Genomic DNA, 21,476 nt, shown 5'->3' with positions numbered 1-21,476 from the left:
AACTGGAACTTGCTGATTTTTAAGGGTCAAAACACATCTTGTACAAAGGAGCAGAAGGTCCAAGAGAATTCTTGAGTGAGTTCTGCTCCTATAACCCTCAGCCCACCAAAGTCCCCTCTTTAAACTCAAACTGGATGATTTTTAAGGTTCCTGGGTCAAAGCAAAACCTCTTGTACAAAGGAACAGAAAGCCCAAGAGAATTCTTGAGGGAGCTCTGCTCCTATAACCCTCAGCCCACCAAAATCCCCTCTCTAAACTGTAACTGGGTGATTTGTAAGGGTCAAAGCACAATCTCTTGTACAAAAGAACGTCCAAGAGAATTCTTGAGTGAGCTCTGCTCCTATAGCCCTCAGCCCACCAAAATCCCCTCCTAATTTTTGATTTTTAAGGTCCCTGGGTCAAAGCACAATTTCTTGAACAATGCAGCAGAAAGTCCAAGAGAATTCTTGAGTGAGTTCTGCTCCTGTAGCCCTCAGCCCACCAAAATCCCCTCTTTAAACTGGAACTGGGTGATTTTTAAGGTCCTTGGATTAAAACACAATCTCTTGTACAAAGCAGCACAAAGTCCAAGAGAATTCTTGAGTGAGCTCTGCTCCTGCAGCCCTCAGCCCTCCAAAATCCCCTCTCTAAACTGGAACTGGGTGATTTTTTAGGTCCTTGGATTAAAACACAATCTCTTGTACAAAGCAGCAGAAAGTCCAAGAGAATTCTTGAGTGAGCTCTGCTCCTGCAGCCCCCAGCCCACCAAAATCCCCTCTCTAAACTAGAATTGGGTGATTTTTAAGGTCCCTTGGTCAAAGCACAATCTCTTGTACAAAGCAGCACAAAGTCCAAGAGATTTCTTGAGTGAGCTCTGCTCCTGTAGCCTGCAGCCCTGCTCCTGTAGCCCTCAGCCCACCAAAATCCCCTCTCTAAACTAGAATTGGGTGATTTTTAAGGTCCCTTGGTCAAAGCACAATCTCTTGTACAAAGCAGCACAAAGTCCAAGAGATTTCTTGAGTGAGCTCTGCTCCTGCAGCCCTCAGGTGAATCCAAGCCCTGAGTGAAAGAACTGAGCAAAGAAAAGAGTTTATTCCAAAGGAACAGGGTTTGGGATGTGCAGGGTGAACAAGAGGCTGGAAAGGTTTATTGAAGTCTCCTCCCAGCTGCAGCAGCTCTGTGCACTCAGAACCTGGGCTGGTTCCAAGCTAACAGGGGTGACAGCAGCACTTCCATGCTGGAAAACTGCACCCACACCTGGCTCGTGCAGGGAAATGTGTCTGAGATCACAGCCCTCTGCCTGAAGCACTCCAGAAACCTCTCCTGGTGGCAGCACAGCTGTGTGTGAAGAGGAGCAAGAGCAGAAGGAGGAATGAGACCTTTGGGTACCTCTGTTGCTAAGAAAAGCTGAGGGGCTGAGCCGAGCTGTGCTATTTAACTCTTTCATTCCCAGCATCACTTACAAACAGCTCACACCTCTCTGGTTGGAGTGCAAGCCTCTCCGAGTTCCTCAGAGAGAGAGATGAATGCAGGGCTTGAATTAAAGCCTTTAGAGAAATCAAGATCTATTAAGCCACATCGATATGAAGTAGAAGTGCAGGTCTGAGTTTTAAGCACGTGGAAGTGTAAGTTATAGTTTTAAGTTAGTAGAAATATATTTTAAGCCTTAAGAAACTGTGCTAGCTAGTAAAGGCCCTAAAGCCTAGTTTAAAAGTTCAGTAACTTAGCTCCAAACATAACAAAAACAGAACCTTGCCACTATAATAGGTAGAATTATTCACATAAACAGATAAAATTACACGTGTAAATAGATAGAACTATTCAGGTAGATAGATAAACTCATATATGTAAATTTTAAGGAAGAAAACAGATAATATTATAGGTTTAGATAATGCTCTATAGATAATATTACAGATATAGATATATAGCTATAGACATACATAGGTATAGATATAGATATATAGAGATATAGAGATATAGATAATATTATATGTGTAGTTTTTAGGTAAGAACTGACACTACTTTCGTATTACTTTTGCACATTAGAATCAAGTTCACATTGGTTTAGAAAGAATGTTTTAGAATCATGTTTTTTTGCTGAATGGATGTTTTATGAATAAAGTGCCCTGTAATGGGGGGCAAGAAACAACAACCATAACAAGAAGAAGAGGAGGAAAGAAGAAGAACAAAAAGGAAAAAAAGAAGAAAGAGGGGCTGTGGTGCCTGCAGCTGCTGCTCCAGCTTGGGACTCCCAAAAAAATGCCAGAAGGCTTTAGCAGGGACTTTAACACCTTGAACTCTTTGCCTTTCAGACTGATATATTCATGCAATAAACAACTTCTCATGTCCCTTTGAAGACCCCAGACCCAGTAACACCTCAGCACTCTCTAGGGGATGTCAGGAGGAACCTGGACCATCATCCATGTGACAAAAAAATCAAGGATACCACCAGCAACAGCATCACCAAGGCCAACAACCCTACAGCGATTCTCTCTCCTGACAAAGCACCACTTCTATTTGCTGTATTTGTAAAAGAAAACATTAATTCAGGAGGTTTCTGTGCACAGCTCACTGCCCTTGGCTAAGCAAAAAAAAAGCTGAACTAAAGGCACAAAGCCTGCAGGATTTTTTTGTAGCTTCCTATTTTCTGCTATTGACAAAACACTAGGTGGGATTTCATAAATAACTGGTAATTTGTAGTTTAACTTTAGGTTTGAAAGCAGCTGCTTTTAATTCAAGGCCAGGCTGGAGCAATTTGGTCCAAGGAAGTGTCCCTGCCCATGCAGGGGGTGGAATGGGATGAGCTTTGAGGTGCCTTCAACCCAAACCATTTTGGGAATCAGTGATGTTATTTAAGGTGCAAGCTGCAAGTCTGTCTCTGCACAAGGAGAAATAAAGCACAAATTCTTTGCCTGGCTCTCTGCACCACAGATTTCTGTGTTACAGAGCTATGTGAATGCACCATGATGGTGACTGAAGATATTTGCATTAAGAAACTATCAATATTTTTAATTTACAGGCAGTGCAAGAGCCCTTTAAAAGTCACCATATGTGCCCCAACATCAGAAGGGTAACGAGGACAGCAAATAAAGCCACACTTCCCTGGACTCGCTCCAAAGTCATCAATAAAAAGCTGATTTTCTCTCTACCCTGCTTTTTTTCCCTCAGTGTCCAGAGAATTGGCACCACAGCTTTGTGACATAATTATATCTGAATATCCAAGTGTTGCTGTTATTAATTTACTGTGGTTTCATTGTGCTCCTCCTCAGCTTCACAGCTCACAACAGCACCACTCAGAACACCCAGGAAATATTGGGAATATTTCAAATATTCACAGCTGAGCATCAAACAGAACTTCATGGGGGAGGTGTCCATGGCAGGGGTGGAACTGGATGATCCTTAAGGTCCTTCCCAGTCAAACCACCCATTATTATTAATTTCTGATCATAATAATGTCTTAAATTTTATTTTCAGTAAACATTAATGACTTGGGCTTTGTGATTGAAAAATCCTAATTAAAGAAAGATATTGTATATCTTATTGGTGATTTGTCATTTATTATTGGTGATTGGTGATTTGTCATTTATTGGTTATTTGTCATTTATTCCCACTACTTCTATGGGAATTGATGGAGACAGTCATGTCCAAAAGATTCATAATAAAGGACTAAAGCCCCTTTAGAGGGGCTCAGACATTCTGAGATTAATTGTGGAGGAGCTCTTTGCAACTGCACAGAGTTTTTGAAGAAACAATCTCAAGTAGTTTGACACCACACATACACAGTAAAAGTGGAGGAGATCAAACTTGGGACCTAACCACAAAAAGGTATTTTTTCTGTACTGTCCATACAATTCCATGCTGTCCATAAGACAGCAAAGCAGAGAGGAATATTTAGGAAATATTTAGGAATATTTAGGAAAAAGCACTGCTGCACAGCTGTGAATGCTAAATACACCACCAGAAATCAAAATCCACCAAAGAGAAAATTTGTGTGGTGTAAATTTGACACAGATTTACACCACACATACACAGTGGAAGTGGAGGAGCCAAAAACCTGGGACCTAACCACAAAACTGTATTTTTCCTGTATTTATTCTGAATCTGTGATTCAGAATAAACACCCAACACTTCCAGCTGCATCCTTTGGATCACCACTGTCACTGCCCAAACTTTGGGGAATTCATTCCATTATTGGGGGGAACCTCACCCCAAACTGATCAGTCAATCCCCCAGGAGGATTTGGGGTTTCCATCAGTCTGGATGGCTGGGAATGAAGTTTTTCCCAAAAAAACCCCAGCAGCAAGAAGCAATTCCATGCTGTCCACAAGACAGCAGAGCAGGAGAGGAATATTGAGGCAGAATATTTAGGAAAAACTGCTGCACAGCTATGAATGCTAAATATGCCACCAGAAATCAAAACCCACTGAAGATAAAAACATTTATTTTAGGCTGCCTTTGCCCTCTCTGCTTCTTAAATGAATAATGAAGATGTCACTTGGCTCCAGACACCACGGGGGAATAAAATGTCACCGCTGCAGCTGCCGAATTTCCCGCTCCCAGCCCTCCAAATTAAGGGAAAAAACCCACAAAACAAAGGGGGAATTTGATTAGGAAAAGTTCAGATCCTTGCCCAAAGCCCAGCTCTTCCTGTAACGTTGCATTCTTCTCTCCTTGTGTAAACTCCTCATTAGAACAGAGCCATGTTCATAATGGAATAATTGGGGTTATAATGGAACTGTGGGAAGATAATTCCAGCTTTAGGAGGGGCAGCATGGCCCTGTAATGTTGCTTTAATGTGATTTGGGGACTGCAGGAACTGCCTGAACCTGCTCATTTAGGATTTGATCAATGGGAAGTAGGCTGGCAAAGAGATGGAGCATTTGATAATTCCCAATTTGATCAATGTGAATCAGGGCTTTGGTGGAGATAAAACATTCCTCATGGATATTTGGAATATCACTTTAATGCAGGCAGCAACAGGAACTGCAGACATAAGACTTACCAGGTCTCTGATCCAAACCCATGTGGGATATTTGTATTTTTCCCCTTTTAATGGGGTTTAATTATCCCTAAAGACTGATGAAGCTACACTTGATGTAATTTCAGGGATTAAATGGAGGAAGGAAAATCCAGAAAATATTAAATATATAAAAACACCATCCACTTCTTGCTGTGGGAAGTGATGCAGCTTAAAAAGTGGAAGAAATTCAAGTTATAGCACTAAAACTGGGCACCTAATTCTAGACATGCCTAAAATAAAGTCAGACTATTTGCTACCAACACCACAATTAGATCCATTAATCTTGCACTTGGAACCTGCAATCACAGGCAGCACATGGCTTTATGCATTAACAAAATTTAGCAGCTCAACCTTATTTAATTCTTCTTTTACAGCCAATTAAACAACTCTTTAAACACCACTGGAGCCTCTGTCCTCTCAATCCTCACGTGCAATTAAACTGCACATGAGAAGTGCCAAAAGAGCATCTTCAGGTCTCACTAAATCATTCCTCATTTATCCATCAAGTTCCATAAAAGAGGCAGTGATAAAATAACACCTCCTGCACTGAAACCTTCAATAAAGAGACACTGCGTTTAAAAGGATTTTATGTAAGGAAAAAACCTTGAAATTGTAAAGTAATATTGGTATTTCAGGCACTTCATCAAATCTGCCACGATTTATGTGCATATTTCAGGCACTTTTTTCTTTCATTTTGTATTCTTGGAAGGCAATGGACCAATACTGGATCCACAGAGATGTAAAAATTCCCAATAATTTTTAGGAAATTAGGTTTGAGGTGGAAAAGCAGGACAGTGATTGCAGTACTGCTATTACAGAGCAGTCAAATGATGATTTCAATTTATAACTTTAGTTTCTAGAAAATTAAGAAAACTCCAATCCCATCAAGGGTTAGGAATGTGATTCCCTGTCCAAATCTTCCTCAGTAAATATTCCTTGATTTCTGCACCTTATAAAATGATTTTCTTAATTTTCTTAAATTTCTAAATTTTCTTAAATTTCTTTGATGCTCAGGTCTGGCTCCTGCTCCATCCACAGCTCCATTTGTGCACAGACAGGAACCCAAAGAATTGGATTTATTTAGGAAATCCTTTATGTACCAGGAGGAAAAACCCAATCCCAAACCCACCTCTGCCCACTAAACCCACCCAGAGCCCTTCAGCAAAACCTCAAATCCCACCAAAAGCTTCTTTTGGAATAATGCATGTGAAATGAGGCAATCATTTGATTTAGAAAGCTGAAAATATCCCCCTGTAACAGAGGAAGGAGACACCCAGGTGGGAATTTCATCCCAACCTTCCTGGATTTGCAGACATGATGGAAAACCCTCTAAATTATGTTTAAATCAGCCCTTGATCAATGGTCATCCTGTTTAAGGACAGATTAATTCAGTGTTCAATATAGTCTGACCATTAAACACTACAAAATTTTTGTATATACACCCAAGAATATTCAACAATTCTTGCTGTTAAAGAGATAAAATGAGTTTTTCTTATACTTTTAAAATTATATTTGTGTCATTATCAGCAGCTCAGAAAGGATTTTTCTCTTCCTGCCCATCAAAAACCAAAACAAAACACAAAACCAGAAGAAAATCCCTCCACAAATCTACGAAAATCGCGGCAGAATAATTCATTTTTCTGCAGCATTTCTTGGTTAAAGGAGAGAATTGAGGCTGTAAAAAGTTCTGTGTCCTCACTGAAATGATGAATGGGCCCTGGAGCCTGAGGGATGGAGCAGCCCAAAGGGAAGGTCCAAGGCCAGGGGTCACTGTCACTTTGATCCATCAATTACCAGATCTTCACTTCACTTTCTTCAGCACTAATAAAAATTATTCCATCTGACCTTCGCTGCTGAGGGCAGAGTGAAATTCCTCATTTAAATCCTTCCCGTGGCGCCATTGTGATGCAAAGCTGGAACCTCGTTTTTGGTGCTCCATCAAATCTATTTTTAGACTAATTCATGCTTCTTATCAACTAGAAATTAATAAATGTACACAAAGTGTGCAGCCCATTTCCCTGCAGCTTGTGGTTCCTACACATTGGCCTCCAAATTCTCCCAAATTCCCTCCTTTCAACAGCCAGGGGGACTGATAGGATCTGTGAGGGAGGAAAGGGGAATGATTGTGCATTTTAATGGGGTAAGAACTCAGCCAGCTGCCAGGAAAAAACAGGGGGGACTCACTTGAAACGAGCTGAGACTTCATCAGCAGCTTTTTGGTATTGCTCAGTGGTGACTTTGTAGAACTGGGCACTCTGGAAAGAAAAAACAGAATAAATACACATTTCAGTTAGTATCATTTATAATATTTAATCAATAAAGCTGATGGGGGATTTAAGCTGTTTCAAAAAACTGTCAAAACTTCACCATAAAATGACAGAGTTTCAGAAATCACTTTTTTTTTTTTTTTTTTTTTTTTTTTTTTTTTTAAATAAGTGTGTCTTGATTATGCAAAAGGAATGGCTCTTGGGGAACAAACTCTAAAGGGACATGAGGCAAGAATCCCATATTTAGCACAAGGTGTTCCTGGAGTCTCTGAAACTTCTTCATTAGAAATTAAACTCCAAACAGTGATTTTAGATTTCTCTGCAGTGCCCTGTTTGTGTTCCTCACACACATCTCCCTCCTGCCTCACAGGTGACATTGAGCCAAGCTTCAAAATCCCACAAGAAATTAACAAAGGTTGGAATTTCCCTTCTGCTTTTTGCCTTGAAAACGCCTCTCTGAGGATTTACTGCAATATTCCAAACTCCCAGATTGCTTCCATCAGTTGCTAATTCCAATTTCTAAAGCCAGAAGAGATTTTTCATCTCCCCCAAACCCAGGGATGGCTTTGACTCAGCTCTACAAAATCCTTCATTTCCAAAGTAGAGGTGAGAGAAGCTCACCAAGCCACAGAAATTTTCTAGGTGTGAAAATGCTGTGCCAGGGAGGTTCAGCTTTGATTTGAGAAAATTCCTTCATGGAAAGGCTGGTTGTGCATTGGAAAAGCTGCAGGGGTGGAGTTCCCATCCCTGGAGGGATTTCAAGCCCTGTGGAGGTGGCACTTGGGGACACAGCTCAGTGGTGGCCCTGGCAGGGCTGGGAATGGTTGGATTTGATGACCCCAAAGGTCTTTTCCAGCCTGAAGAATTCTGTGATGCTGCAGGCTGAGATAAATCACTGGGATGTTGTTTTGCTCCATGTCTCAATAACACAGGGGTGGCATTTTTCAGGAGGTTTTTATAGCCTGGGCACAGCTGGACCTCAGCTGTGATAACCAAGGCACCTGGCTGCCCAGCTGGAGGGAGAAAGCAAAGTTTGAGCAGCTCCAAATCCCCTGAAATCATTTTCCTGGGAGTGCTGCTGGAAACAGGGCATGGAGAAGCAAAAAGGTTCTGCTGGCACTTGCAGGAACTCTGGCTTTGAGTCATGGGCATCCCAGGGAGTGGAGTTAACATGGCAACAAAACCCTGACAACCCCACACTGTGTGATTGCATCAACAGCAGCTGAACCCTTATTTTAACAACCTGGACTTGATCCTGTGCTTTGGAGTTATTGATGCCTCAATATTGATTTGGCATCTTCCAAATATTTAATTTGTGTCAGGCTGGGAGAGCTGGGAATGTTCAGCCTGGAGAGGAAAATGTTCTGGGAGAGCTCAGAGACCCGAAAGGGGCTCCAGGAGAGCTGCAGAGGGACTGGGGACAAGGCCTGCAGGGACAGCACCCAGGGAATGGCTCCCACTGCCAGAGGGCAGCCATGGGTGGCATCTTGGCAATGAGGAATTCCTGCCTGGGCTGGCATTGCCAGAGCAGCTGGGGCTGCCCCTGATCCCTGCAGTGCCCAAGGCCAGGCTGGAGCAGCCTGGGATGGTGGCATTGGAATGGGATGGGCTTGAAGGGCCCTTCCCACCCAAACCATTCTGGGATTTGGGACACTCAGAATCCATCCCCAGGGATTTTTATGGAAGTTGGGGATGGCAAAGGGAAGGGAGACCCTTCCTGGAGTGCTGAGATTGCCAGTGAAGCCCCCAGATCCCAAAATCCCTTCCTAGAGAGGAGTCGGGGTGGGGATGGATCCAATGGCAGGCTGGGAGAGCTGGGAATGGAGGGAATTCCCTGGAGAGGGAGCCTGGGGTGGGATTTTGGGAAGGGATTCCCAGAGCAGCTGGGGCTGCCCCTGACCCCTGCAGTGCCCAAGGCCAGAGTTTGGAGCCCCCTGGGACAGGGGGAGGTGTCCCTGCCATGGCAGGGGTGGCACTGGTGGGGCTCTGAGGTCCTTTCCAACCCAAACCATTCCATGATTCCATAACACACATGGATGCCACCATCCAGACCATGGCAAGCACCATTCCCATTTTAATTTTGGGTAAAACAAAGCAGTTTAGCTTCAGACATTGATGTATGGAAAAGCAATATGATGAAAACATTTTTAGGGGAGGGAAAAAATGGGAAAGGCCGTAAGTGGAGAGATCACTCTTCCATAAAAGTCACACATGACACAGGTCTGTGGTCACTGGGTGAGTAAACATGTCCTGAGGAATATTTATCATTTTATGAGCACTGCAGGTCTCACTCCTGCAAAAACACTTCCTGAAATTCCAAAAGAGGCAACACCAACTACGAAAAATTGCAAAGAAAAACCTTTTCCCTTCCCACTATAAGATTTCATCTTCCAAGCTTCTTCCCTGTGAACGATAATCTTAAAACGTACTGAAATCAGTGAATAAAATGCCAGCTCCAGACAGGGGTAAAATTGTAGTGCAGGGCTAATATTTTCTCACAAATGATAACAAATTGGGTAAGAGGCACTGCAGGCAAAGGTCAGGGCTGGATCAGCAGGAGCAGGGAGCTGTGCTGCACTCCCCAGCCCAGCCCCACTCCTCATCACTCATTTGCACTCAAACCCAGCTTGCCACGCACCCTCATTTATTTTTTCATAAATCATTGGTGTCCAGAGAGCAAATGGAAGTGAAATTCTCCTCACACCAGTGACCCCCTGGCACTCAGCAAGCCCAGGCAGGCCCAGGGGGATGGGATGGGATTTGTGGGGTGGGATGGGATCTGTGGAATGGGATGTGTGGGGTGGGATGCAGTGGGATGGGATCTGTGGGATGGGATGGGATGTGTGGAATGGGATGAGTGGGGTGGGATGGGATGAGTGGGGTGGGATAGGATGCAATGGGATGGGATCTGTGGAATGGGATGGGATCCATGGGATGGCATGGGATCTGTGGAATGGAATGGGATCCAAGAGATAGGATGAGATCTGTGGAATGGGAGGGGACAGGATCCATGAGATGGGATCTATGGGATGGGATAGGATCTGTAGGATGGGATCCATGGCAAGGCACAGCATGGGACCAGAATGACAGTTCAGCCTTGATTAAAATGAACCCCAGTTCCTCACACAGGACCAACCAGGAGGGCTTGACACACAGCTCAGATCTTCCAGAGAGGGTGAAACAAAGGCCAAGGTGAGGGGAAAGGAGTAGAAGGGTGCTAAAAATGCCAACAAATATTCTCTGATGAAATCCAGGATAATTCAACAAAGTTCAGCATCTCATATCTTCCCCCTGCTCAATTCCATGAATCCACAGACAAAGAGTCAGAGTTAAAGCTTAAAGTGGAGGCAGAAAGTGCCCACCTGGCTCATCCTCACCTTCACAGCTCCTGGGGACACCACTGGGCACCAACATTTTGCTTTAGCAGGTTCACAGTGATGCCTCAGGTTTAGCTTTTATATTTTTCACATTCTGTGCTGCTTTAGTGTGTGGGTCTGGGCTCCATATTATGGGATGGTGAGAGCAGGGAGACAAAACAATTGCTGCTCCAGCTGGGCACCAAGGACAAATGCCCCAAATCTCAGCCCAGGAGCACAAACCCCGTGGGCTGGAGAGAGAAAAACAAGCAGGGTGGGACTGCCTGGGCTAAAGCTGCAATGGGACAATGAAGTGCAAGGTGCAAATGGAGCAGAGCTGATCCCAGGGAGAGACCCCGGCAGCGCTCGTGCATTTTGGGGCCGTTTTGGTTCATCTTGGGTGCAGCCCTGGCTGGGCTCTGCTGCTGCCCAAGGTGCAGCCATGGAGTGTCACTGTGACATTTTCTGAAAAATCCCTTTGCCAGGATTTCTTCTCCTGGGAAGATGAGAAGCCTCAGCTTCTCCATGTTTTGCTGCTCTGGAATGTGGTCTGGAGATTGTTTATCCAAACATGTGAATTGTTTTTAATTAATGACCAATCACCATCAGCTGTGTTGGACTCTCTGAGTCAACCACAGGTTATTATTCATTCTTGTTAAGCTTTCTGATGTATCCTTTGTCTTTCTTTAGTATAGCATTCTTTAATACAATGTAGCATCATAAAATAATAAATCAGCCTCCTGAGAACTTGAGAGTCAAATTCTCTTCTCTCACCTCGTCCTGGGGACCCTCACAAACACCACAATTGAGGAGAACCTTTGAATAAATCCCTGCTTTGCTCTTTAACTCCATCTAATCTCCGTCCTAGCTCAGATTCTCAAGGCATCAGGACGAGCTCAGAGCAGGGTGAGCATGGCCAGGGCTGGGATGATGAATGGTTCTCCATCACCCCCTGTCCCCTCCCAGGCCAGCACTCACTGGAATCTTATTTAGGCTGCCATTTATCTTTCTTTGGGCCAGTCAATAAAGATGAACACAACAGTTGTAAGGATCGATTGCAATTTTTTCTCATTTTCAAGCATGAAGGAGCATTTCTGACATAAAAACAATATTCGGGGTGTACTTGTTCTGCTTTTTAATTGCAGTTCAAGTGATCAACTGAGCTGCTCTCTATGCCCAGAAGTTTTAATCCTACAAGCTATCAAGAAATCATTTGTTATCTTAGCTGAAGTGTGCTGTTTGTTGGCTCAGGTCTGCTACTGAAACTCACTCAGATTCCCTTTTAGAGATAAACTCTCTGTAAGACAGAGATGCAGTTTCGTTTTTCAAGTCTTCCCTAATCCTCCAGATAAAAGTGCAGTGGTCATTTCCCTAAATACAGATTAAAAACGGGGCTGTAGCATCATTTCCTCATCTTCAGACAAGGGCAGACATTTATTATTGGTTTATTATTAACCCAATCTGTGATTCCACAAAACGAAGGAGCAACCCAGAGAATGGAAATTCACTTCCCACCTGTCCAAGATGGTCCCAGGCCAGCTTGGATCACCCTGGGACAGTGGGAGGTGTCCCTGCCATGGCAGGGGTGGCACTGAATGAGTTTAAAGTCCCCTTCAACCCCAAACCCAGTGGTTTTCTGCCAAAGATAATGAAAATATTGCAGTAAAAATTAATAACAAGTGGTGCCTTTTCCCTCAAAGTGAACTGAAAGAAACAGAGGCTGAATGAGAAGTTAAAGAGAATTTCAGCTTCATTTTTAAATCCATCCAATTTGCCCTGATACAAACACAGAGCCACAGAAAATATAAATAATGCCATAAGTCAGGAGGACAAAAATGAGATGTGGCCACTGGTGAAAGTGTTTTCACCACGTCTGCCACTGAAATAATTTTCCCTGAGCAAAAGTGGAAGCAGAAGCTTCTTAAAGCTGGAGGAATAAGAGGAGAATTATTTCTCTCAAGAGCTCTGATTTCAAAGGTCTGTGTCAGAAAATAAATCCCTGGAGCCCCTCAGAAGGTCACTGTTTTGTCTGCATGCAGGAACTCAAAGCACAAGTACACGTTTCACTCTGGGCTGAAAATCTTCAGATTTGCAAGCAGGGGAAGTTCTGAGAGATCCTGTGTCATCCAAGCTGATAAAAGATTATCAAAAGAACCAGGAGAACTTGAGATCTCTCATTTAATTCCACCAGAGATGCTTCACCTATATGCACTATTTTATTAAAAATGTGGTGAAACTGTTTTTTACTGCAGACAGACCACGACTGATTTTGGCATTGAATTCTTGCTTTTAAGCCCTTAAAGCCCCGAAGAGATTCATTAGGAGAGTAACATTCATGCAATCTATTTAATTATTTTTTTAAAATTAAATTTAATAGTTACATAGTTGATTGGACAAAGAAAAAAAGACTTTTGACTTGCGTACAAAAGAGACAAACCTGCCCTTTGCTTCAAGTCAGTGCTGGGAAAGACAAAAACGAGCCCAGCTTGACTCCAGCTCAGCTCAGCACCTGCTCCACCCACCAGAGGAACCAAGGGCTTGGGCTGTTTGGCACCTTTGAGAATCAGGGGAGAATTTTTAATTTAAAGACTTCTCTCTCCTTCTCATCCTCCCCCACGAAAAGACTCAAAGCATCGGCAGGCAAAGATTATCCTGCTCCCTGAATGGCAAATTGGGAAGTTTTCTGTGCCTCTTTTAAATCCATTTCTGCTGCAGTTAAGCTCCTTTTCTCCCTTAATTGTACTTGTGGCCATTTCATCTCGGGATCTTTAACAAAGCCATTTGGGGATAATGGGGAGCATTTTGTTTTAATCATCCTGTTGACACAGAGCCTGAGATCTGAACGGCCTTAAAAGAGATTTCCAAAGGCACAAAGAAATTGTTGCACTTATTTTTAGTCCAAACTCCAGACTCACCAGGCGGCTCCAATCCCCTTCCTTGGGCACTGCAGGGATCAGGGGCAGCCCCAGCTGCTCTGGGAATCCCTTCACAAAATCCCACCCCAGGCTCCCTCTCCAGGGAATTCCCTCCATTCCCAGCTCTCCCAGCCTGCCACTGGATCCATCCCCACCCCGACTCCTCTCTAGGAAGGGATTTTGGGGTCTGGGGGCTTCACTGGGAACCTCAGCACTCCAGGAAGGGTCTCCCTTCCCTTCTCCATCCCCAGCTTCCATAAAAATCCCTGGGGATGGATTCTGAGTGTCCCAAATCCCAGAATGGTTTGGGTGGGAAGGGCCCTTCAAGCCCATCCCATTCCAATGCCACCATCCCAGGCTGCTCCAGCCTGGCCTTGGGCACTGCAGGGATCAGGGGCAGCCCCAGCTGCTCTGGCAATGCCAGCCCAGGCAGGAATTCCTCATTGCCAAGATGCCACCCATGGCTGCCCTCTGGCAGTGGGAGCCATTCCCTGGGTGCTGTCCCTGCAGGCCTTGTCCCCAGTCCCTCTGCAGCTCTGCTGGAGCCCCTGCAGGCCCTGCAATGTGCTGGGAGCTCTCCCTGGAGCCTTCCCTGCTCCAGGGGAACATTCCCAGCTCTCCCAGCCTGGCTCCAGCCCTGCAGCAGCTCCATGGATTCCTCTGGACTACAGAGAAAAAGGCAAGATTAGAAGAAATAAACTCGAAAACCTCCAGTCATGTTTCATCTTTGGAACTGCCACCAAGTGAGCGAGGAGAGAAGGAATTAGGGAAGAAAAAAAGACCCAAAAAAAGAATAAAACCATCAGCTGCTTTGTGCCTCCACCCCAGTTCCAAATTACATTAAATTACAGCTTTATAAATATGACCATTCCAATGGCATTTTCATTTGAGTTTAAAGCCTCTATTTGTGCCTGAATTGATTTTAATAAGCTATGGAAAACCAAGCATTTAACATCAGACAGCTTCCCAAATAACACTGCATCTTCATTCTGCCTCCAGATGATCTATGGATGAGGGAATTTCTTCTGAAATGTCAGCACATCAGGCCTGGGCTTGAATTTTTAGATAAGTTATTCTTTCTACAAGTTCTGACTGCTCTCATTCGATCCAGCTGCTCTAGTCAGTCAATTGGTGCAGTTTTTATTCCAGAGATGAAACTAAGGATGTCCAAAGCCACATTCTGAGATCCTACATAACATTTAAGACTTTTATTCTTGTTTTTATACCCTATTAGGAGTTAATTTTTAATGAGGGGACTCACTGCCCTCACTGGGGAAAGTTCTGTGGGTCTGCTATAGGGCTGAAAATCAGGATTTTATGAAATCTCTCCAAAAGGAGCATCTTTGCACAAAAAAATGGTCACTGCCCAAAGCAAACCAGTTTTCCAATCCTGAAGTAAAGCATCAAAGGTGCCTTTGGGGAAGGAGCCAACAAATCCCTCCCACCACAATTCAGGACAACTCAGAGACTAAAGATCAATGGGCAGGGCAGGGGATGAGCTTTCACAGCACAGGAGAATTTTTTAACATGCAGCAAGTGGCTGCAAGGCAGGGAGAGGGAATTCAAACTGAAAGAGAAGCCCCACAGAAAATAAAAAAGCAAAGGAAGGAACCTGGGACTGAGCCTGCAGAGGACACCCAGATAAAGATGGTAAGATTAAGGCAATTATCAGGATTTTGGTGATGATTGCCCAGAGCTCATTTCAAATTCAAGTGCAATTCCCTCTCTTCTACCTTTAGAAAACTTCCAAGTGAAGTTTTGGAACTTCGAAATTATCTGCTGTGTCCTGGAAGAAGCTGGATCAGGACCAGGTTGTCCCTGTGACAGAAGAGATGCCTGAACTGTCACAGACTCAAGGGAGGATTTGGGACACCCAAAACCACCCAAAGTACCTTTTCCTACAGAGAAATAAACCACAAAAAGTATCCAAAAGTGTTGAAAATGCCACAGACCCACCCAAACAAAACCTGGGAGGTGTCCCTGCCTGTGGAGGTTGGAATGAGGTGAAGTTTAAGGTCCCAAACCCATCGGTGATTCCACAAAGCAAAGGAGCAACCTGCAGAATGGAAATTCCCAGCAGTGAAAATTCACTTCCCACCAGTGTTTGCTGCATTCCACGATGGGTTTTAGTCAAAAATTTCAGTGATATTCAAAGATGTCAAAGATATTCAGAGTGCAGCAAGCAGGGTAAAATACTTAACTCAGTTGCCAGCAGAAAATGGGGAAAAAAGAGAACAATTTTTGACCCTTTCTTTTGAATTTTCAACTCAGTTTTTCAGGCACCACTAACTAATGCCTTTAACTGCAACTCTTAATGGCTCTGAAGTTTCTCCCCAGCCGTGGCTCACTTCACTTTTCTGCCCTGCTACAACATCGATCTCTAATTTGTTAACACTCAGAGCTGCCAAAGAAAATGAAAACCTTGGTGAAAAGGACAAATCTATTCCAAGTTCTTACAGCTATTCAGCCAAGCAGCTAATCTGCATGTAATTGTAGGAGTGGTGTTAATACAAATGTACTCAGGCTTAGAGATGCACCTGAAAATGCACAAGTGCATTTATGGCCCCTCCTGATGATGAGAAACCTCATTTAGATCATTCCCATTTCCAATTTCTCTTCTTAAATCAGCCCTGTCACTATTCCATGGTTTAAATTCTGTTTTCCCAATGGGGTTATTTCTCCAGGACCCTCAAAATGAGTGTGGGACATCTTTGAGGCACACAGGAATGGGAATTGCTACTGCCAGGGGTGATGTCCATGAAATCTAAGCTGGGAATTCCCTTCTGTTGGTGGGATCAGGTGCAGACAGCAGCACAGGAATGAGGATTTCAAATTCCTGGTGCTGGTTTGCTTTTATGGAATTAATTCTTAAGTATTGGTCCGGTGGGCCACTTATGCAAAACAAAAATGACACCACAGGGAATCAGCTCAAAGCAAAGCAGGATCAGCGTGAATCCTAAAAGCCTGGAATGGCTTGAGATGGAAAGGACCTTCAAGATGATGCAGTTCCAACCCCCTGCCATGGGCAGGGTCACCTGCTAGCCCAGGGTCCGATCCAGGAATGGCAGTGACTTCCAGAGAAATCCCAGTGGATTTCATGGATTTATTCCATGGACAGAGCTGTCCATTCTGCACGGATCATTCCCAAACACTCAGCTTTGATCCAGCAGCACAAACTCAGCTCAGCTGAAATCTCCCATTCCATCCCTGCATGGATCACTCCCACAAAACCCTGAGGTGCTGGACACTCAAAGGAAGACAATTTGAGGTCATCTATGAAGATCTTTTGGGAAAAATCCAGAGTCCAGGTCAGCCCTTCTATGGTCTACAGTAGCCATGATTTTAAGGGGAATTTCAGTCAGAGAAAATCTGAGGAAATCCCTTTAACTATCACTTGCTTCCACCTCATTTTGGCCAGTTTTTAGAGGCAGAGATCCTGTGAAAGTGGTCAAAAAAGTACTTTCTTCCAAGTACTTTCCTCCTGCTAGCCCAGGGTCTCATCCAGGAATGGCTGTGACATCCAAGTGTTTGGAATTCCAAACTATTTTGGAAAAAACCAGGCAATTCCAAGTGTTTATTCCATGGACAGAGCTGTCCATTCTGCATGGATCATTCCCAAACACTCAGCTTTGATCCAGCAGCTCCAGGTCAGCTTCAGCTGAAATCTCCCATTCCATCCCTGCATGGATCACTCCCACAAAGTCCTGAGGTGTTGGACACTCAAAGAAAGACAATTTGAGGTTATCCATGAATCTTTTTTGGGAAAACTCCAGCAGAGTGCAGGGCAGCCCTTCCATGGTCTACAGTACCCATGATTTTAAGGGGAAGCCTCAAAATAAGAGAAAATCTGAGGAAATCCCTTTAACCACCACTTGTTTCCACCTCATTTTGGCCAGTTTTTGGAGACAGAGATCCTGTGAAAGTGGTCAAAAAAGCAATTTCCTCCAAGTACTTTCCTCCTGCTAGCCCAGGGTCTCATCCAGGAATGGCTGTGACATCCAAGTGTTTGGAATTCCAAACTATTTTGGAAAAAAACAGGCAATTCCAAGTGTTTATTGCATGGACAGAGCTGTCCATTCTGCATGGATCATTCCCAAACACTCAGCTTTGATCCAGCAGCTCAAAGTCAGCTCAGTTAAAATCTTCAATTCCATCCCTGCATGGATCACTCCCTCAAAATCCTGAGGTGCTGGACACTCAAAGGAAGACAATTTAAGGTCATCCATGAAGCTCTTTAGGGAAAACTCCAGCAGAGTGCAGGGCAGCCCTTCCATGGTCTACAGTAGCCATGATTTTAAGGGGAATTTCAGTCAGAGAAAATCTGAGGAAATCCCTTTAACCACCACTTGTTTCCACCTCATTTTGGCCAGTTTTTGGAGGCAGAGATCCTGTGGAAGTAGTCAAAAAAGTACTTTCCTCCAAGTACTTTTCTCCTGCTAGCCCAGGGTCTCATCCAGGGATGGCTGTGACATCCAAGTGTTTGGAATTCCAAACTATTTTGGAACAAAACAGGCAATTCCAAGTGCTTATTCCATGGACAGAGCTGTCCATTCTGCATGGATCATTCCCAAACACTCAGCTTTGATCCAGCAGCTCAAGGTCAGCTCAGCTGAAATCTCCTATTCCATCCCTGCATGGATCACTCCCACAAAGTCCTGAGGTGCTGGACACTCAAAGGAAGACAATTTGAGGTTATCCATGAATCTTTTTTGGGAAAATTTCAGCAGAGTGCAGGGCAGCCCTTCCATGGTCTACAGTAGCCAGGATTTTAAGGGGAAGCCTCAAAAAAAGAGAAAATCTGAGGAAATCCCTTTAACCACCACTTGTTTCCACCTCATTTTGGCCAGTTTTTGGAGGCAGAGATGCTGTGAAAGTGGTCAAAAAAGTACTTTCCTCCTGCTAGCCCAGGGTCTCATCCAGGAATGGCTGTGACATCCAAGTGTTTGGAATTCCAAAGTGTTTTGGAACAAAACAGGCAATTCCAAATGTTTATTGCATGGACAGAGCTGTCCATTCTGCATGGATCATTCCCAAACACAGCTTTGATCCAGCAGCTCAAAGTCAGCTCAGCTGAAATCTCCCATTCCATCCCTGCATGGATCACTCCCACAAAGTCCTGAGGTGTTGGACACTCAAATGAAGACACTTTGAGGTTATCCATGAATCTGTTTTGGGAAAACTTCCACAGAGTGCAGGGCAGCCCTTCCATGGTCTACAGTAGCCATGATTTTAAGGGGAAGCCTCTAAATAAGAGAAAATCTGAGGAAATCCCTTTAACCACCACTTGTTTCCACCTCATTTTGGCCAGTTTTTGGAGACCGAGATCCCATCAAAGTGGTCAAAAAAGCAATTTCCTCCAAGGATAGCTGAGGGACAGGGATCATAAGAGGCTGTGGTATCTCCAACCCTGGAGGTCCCCAAAGTCCCCCAGCCAAAGCCCTCACCAACCTGCTCTGAGCAGGTGCTTGGACCTCCCAAAGCCCCTTGCAGTCACAACAACTCCATAAATATGGAAATCCAGCTCTGCTATCAGGGTGAAAATCTCTTTTGGCTTGTAGATGTGCAATCTGCTCTGCAGCTGGAGGTGAAATTCATCTTGTGGCAGGAGCCCAACAGAAAGAATCACAGATTAGCTCTGTCTTCTTTCAAATCAATGGAAAATAGCTGGGTTTAGCTGTGTTTATTAGATCTCCCCCATCACTGCTGCCTGAGATTGGCTGCCTCAGGCCATAACGAGTGCAAGATTACCATTTTTTGAAAAGCACAAATAACACTCACACGCCAGCCTGAGACAGACCATGAATAAAGTTCCTGGAAAAAAATAAAAATCCTAAAATATTCTGTCTCTCTCAATCCAACAAGCCTGGAAACAATGTCATGGCACAGGCTTGTTGCTGTTTCTCTCACTGCTTTAAGAAGTTTTGTCTGTGGTTTTTTTTGAGCTGGTGTTTGTGGGAATTTTCCTCAGGAACCAGCTTAATCAATCCTATCAAATTCTCATTTTGTGGAATTATGAGCTGCAGGACCCAAATAGGATGAGTTTGATATTCAAAACCACTTTAATTGTGTCAGAGCAATGAAATTTTTTGAATGTTGCTGCCACAAACAATCTGAATTTTGGTCTCACTGTCAGGTGATATTTTGGTGGTCAGGATCAGCAGGAGAGCAAAGAGGGGGTGAATATGGAGAGCAGGTTTTTCACTGGGCAAAGTTTTCATGATCCAAGTGAAAACAGCCACAAGAAAAGGCAGAAAATCTGATACCAACTGACTGACAGCTGATGCAGCTACAACAAAAGCCAAACTGTAAAAATCTACAGATCAATATCAGGTTTTGGTGATGCTGAAGCAACTAAAGGACTTCAAGGATGGTCTCTGGCAGCTGCTTTGAACACCAGGTGAGAGCAGCCAGGAGGAATCAAAACCAGCTGAGGATATAAAAAATTCCTGTTGAAAAACAATGTGTGTATTTGTCCAGATGAGTGATAAGCACCTGAATCCAAACAAACTGCATTTTACACTCAGATTAGGTGGAGAACTCTGCCCAAATTTAATTTAGGGAAATTAATTAATTTAAATTTAGGGAAGCAAGAGAGGAAACAAGCTCTGAGCATGTTTAAATCAAAGGAAAGGGAGAATTTTTCAGTGATTTTCCAAGAGTGGATCCCAGCATGACCTGAGCTCAGGAATGCCTCCTGAAGGAAAAGCAGCCACAGCTAAGGCAGCTGGGCTCTCCCTAAAAACCTGCTCAGAGTCAATCCAGGACCCAGGAAAATGAAAGCATGGCACACTGGAGTTATCAGCACCAAACACATTGATCTGCAAGTTTAAAAATCACAGCATTGCTCTCAATGAGGCAAAATCCACCAAATTCCTACAGCTGGCTGACACACGAGGCCAAACAATTCAAACACAGATTCCTACAAACCTTCCTCATCTGTCACTGGGTTTTGTGACCTCTGAAGAAGATTCCCAGCATTTCCTGGCTCCCTTTTCCTGCGTTTCTCATGGGTTTGGTTTATTCCCACTGGCAATTTCTATCTCTCTCCTACCATTGAAGCCAGAGCTGTAATTCTGCATTTCAGCCATCCCACAGCTATTTGGGGGAATGTTCTGTCCTACAAACAGACTTTTTCCCACTCTAACCTTTATTTTTCCTTCCCATTCCAAGTGTTCCATTGTGCTGCACTCCTGCATTTCCCCAGACATTCCCCTTTTTCCTTTTTCCCAGACTTTGAGTTGTTTTTGTGAGTTCACTTTATGTCACACACACTGTCCCCTCTGTCACGGCCATTTCTTGGAGTAAAATCTATGAATTCAACATTTCCCTGTGTGGGGTTATAAAAGGTCTGCCAAGCCCTGTACCCATCCTGGAATTTGTTTTTTAGGATGGAATTCACCCTGAAAAGTGTCCAGGGCCAGGTTGGATGGGGCTTGGAGCACCCTGGTATTTGGGCAATGTTCTGTCCTACAGATGGATTCTTTTCCATTGTAACTTTTATTTTTCCTTCCCATTCCAAGTGTTCCATTGTGCTGCACTCCTGCATTTCCCCAGACATTCCTCTTTCAACCTGAACAAACTTCTCAGGTGTTTTTGTAGTTCTTGGAGTAAAATCTGTGAATTCCAAATTTCCTGTAGGAAATTCCTATGTAGGGTTATAAGAGGTCTGCCAACCCTGTACCCATCCTGGAATTTGTTTTTTTAGGATGGAATTCACCCTGAAAAGTGTCCAAGGCCAGGCTGGATGGGGCTTGGAGCACCCTGGGATGGTGGAAGGTGTCCCTGCCATGGAAATCAGCATTAAGGTCCCTCCCAACCCAAACCACCCTGAGATTTACAAAGAAACCAAAGTTTAGACCCACAAATTCTCTGTTACAGACTTGTGCCATGCCCAAATACCAGCTCACAACTGAGAGAAGGATTTCATGCTGTATTTTTT

At 44.0% G+C, this 21,476-nt stretch overlaps 1 protein-coding gene across 2 annotated transcripts in view; it reads right to left on the bottom strand.

The window, feature by feature from the left end:
- CHCHD3 (coiled-coil-helix-coiled-coil-helix domain containing 3) overlaps positions 1–21,476 on the bottom strand; it is a 156,164-nt gene that overhangs the window by 21,856 nt on the left and 112,832 nt on the right. For both annotated transcript variants that reach the window (XM_058023464.1, XM_058023465.1), the window contains one exon: positions 7,184–7,254. In XM_058023464.1, the coding sequence (XP_057879447.1) occupies positions 7,184–7,254 (71 nt within the window). The remainder of the gene's footprint in view (positions 1–7,183; positions 7,255–21,476) is intronic.

This window comes from Melospiza georgiana, chromosome 4, assembly GCF_028018845.1.
Source record: "Melospiza georgiana isolate bMelGeo1 chromosome 4, bMelGeo1.pri, whole genome shotgun sequence".
NCBI classification, from domain to species: domain Eukaryota; kingdom Metazoa; phylum Chordata; class Aves; order Passeriformes; family Passerellidae; genus Melospiza; species Melospiza georgiana.
The sequence above is the reverse complement of the archived record's forward strand: the minus strand, read 5'-3'. Positions and strand labels throughout refer to the sequence as shown.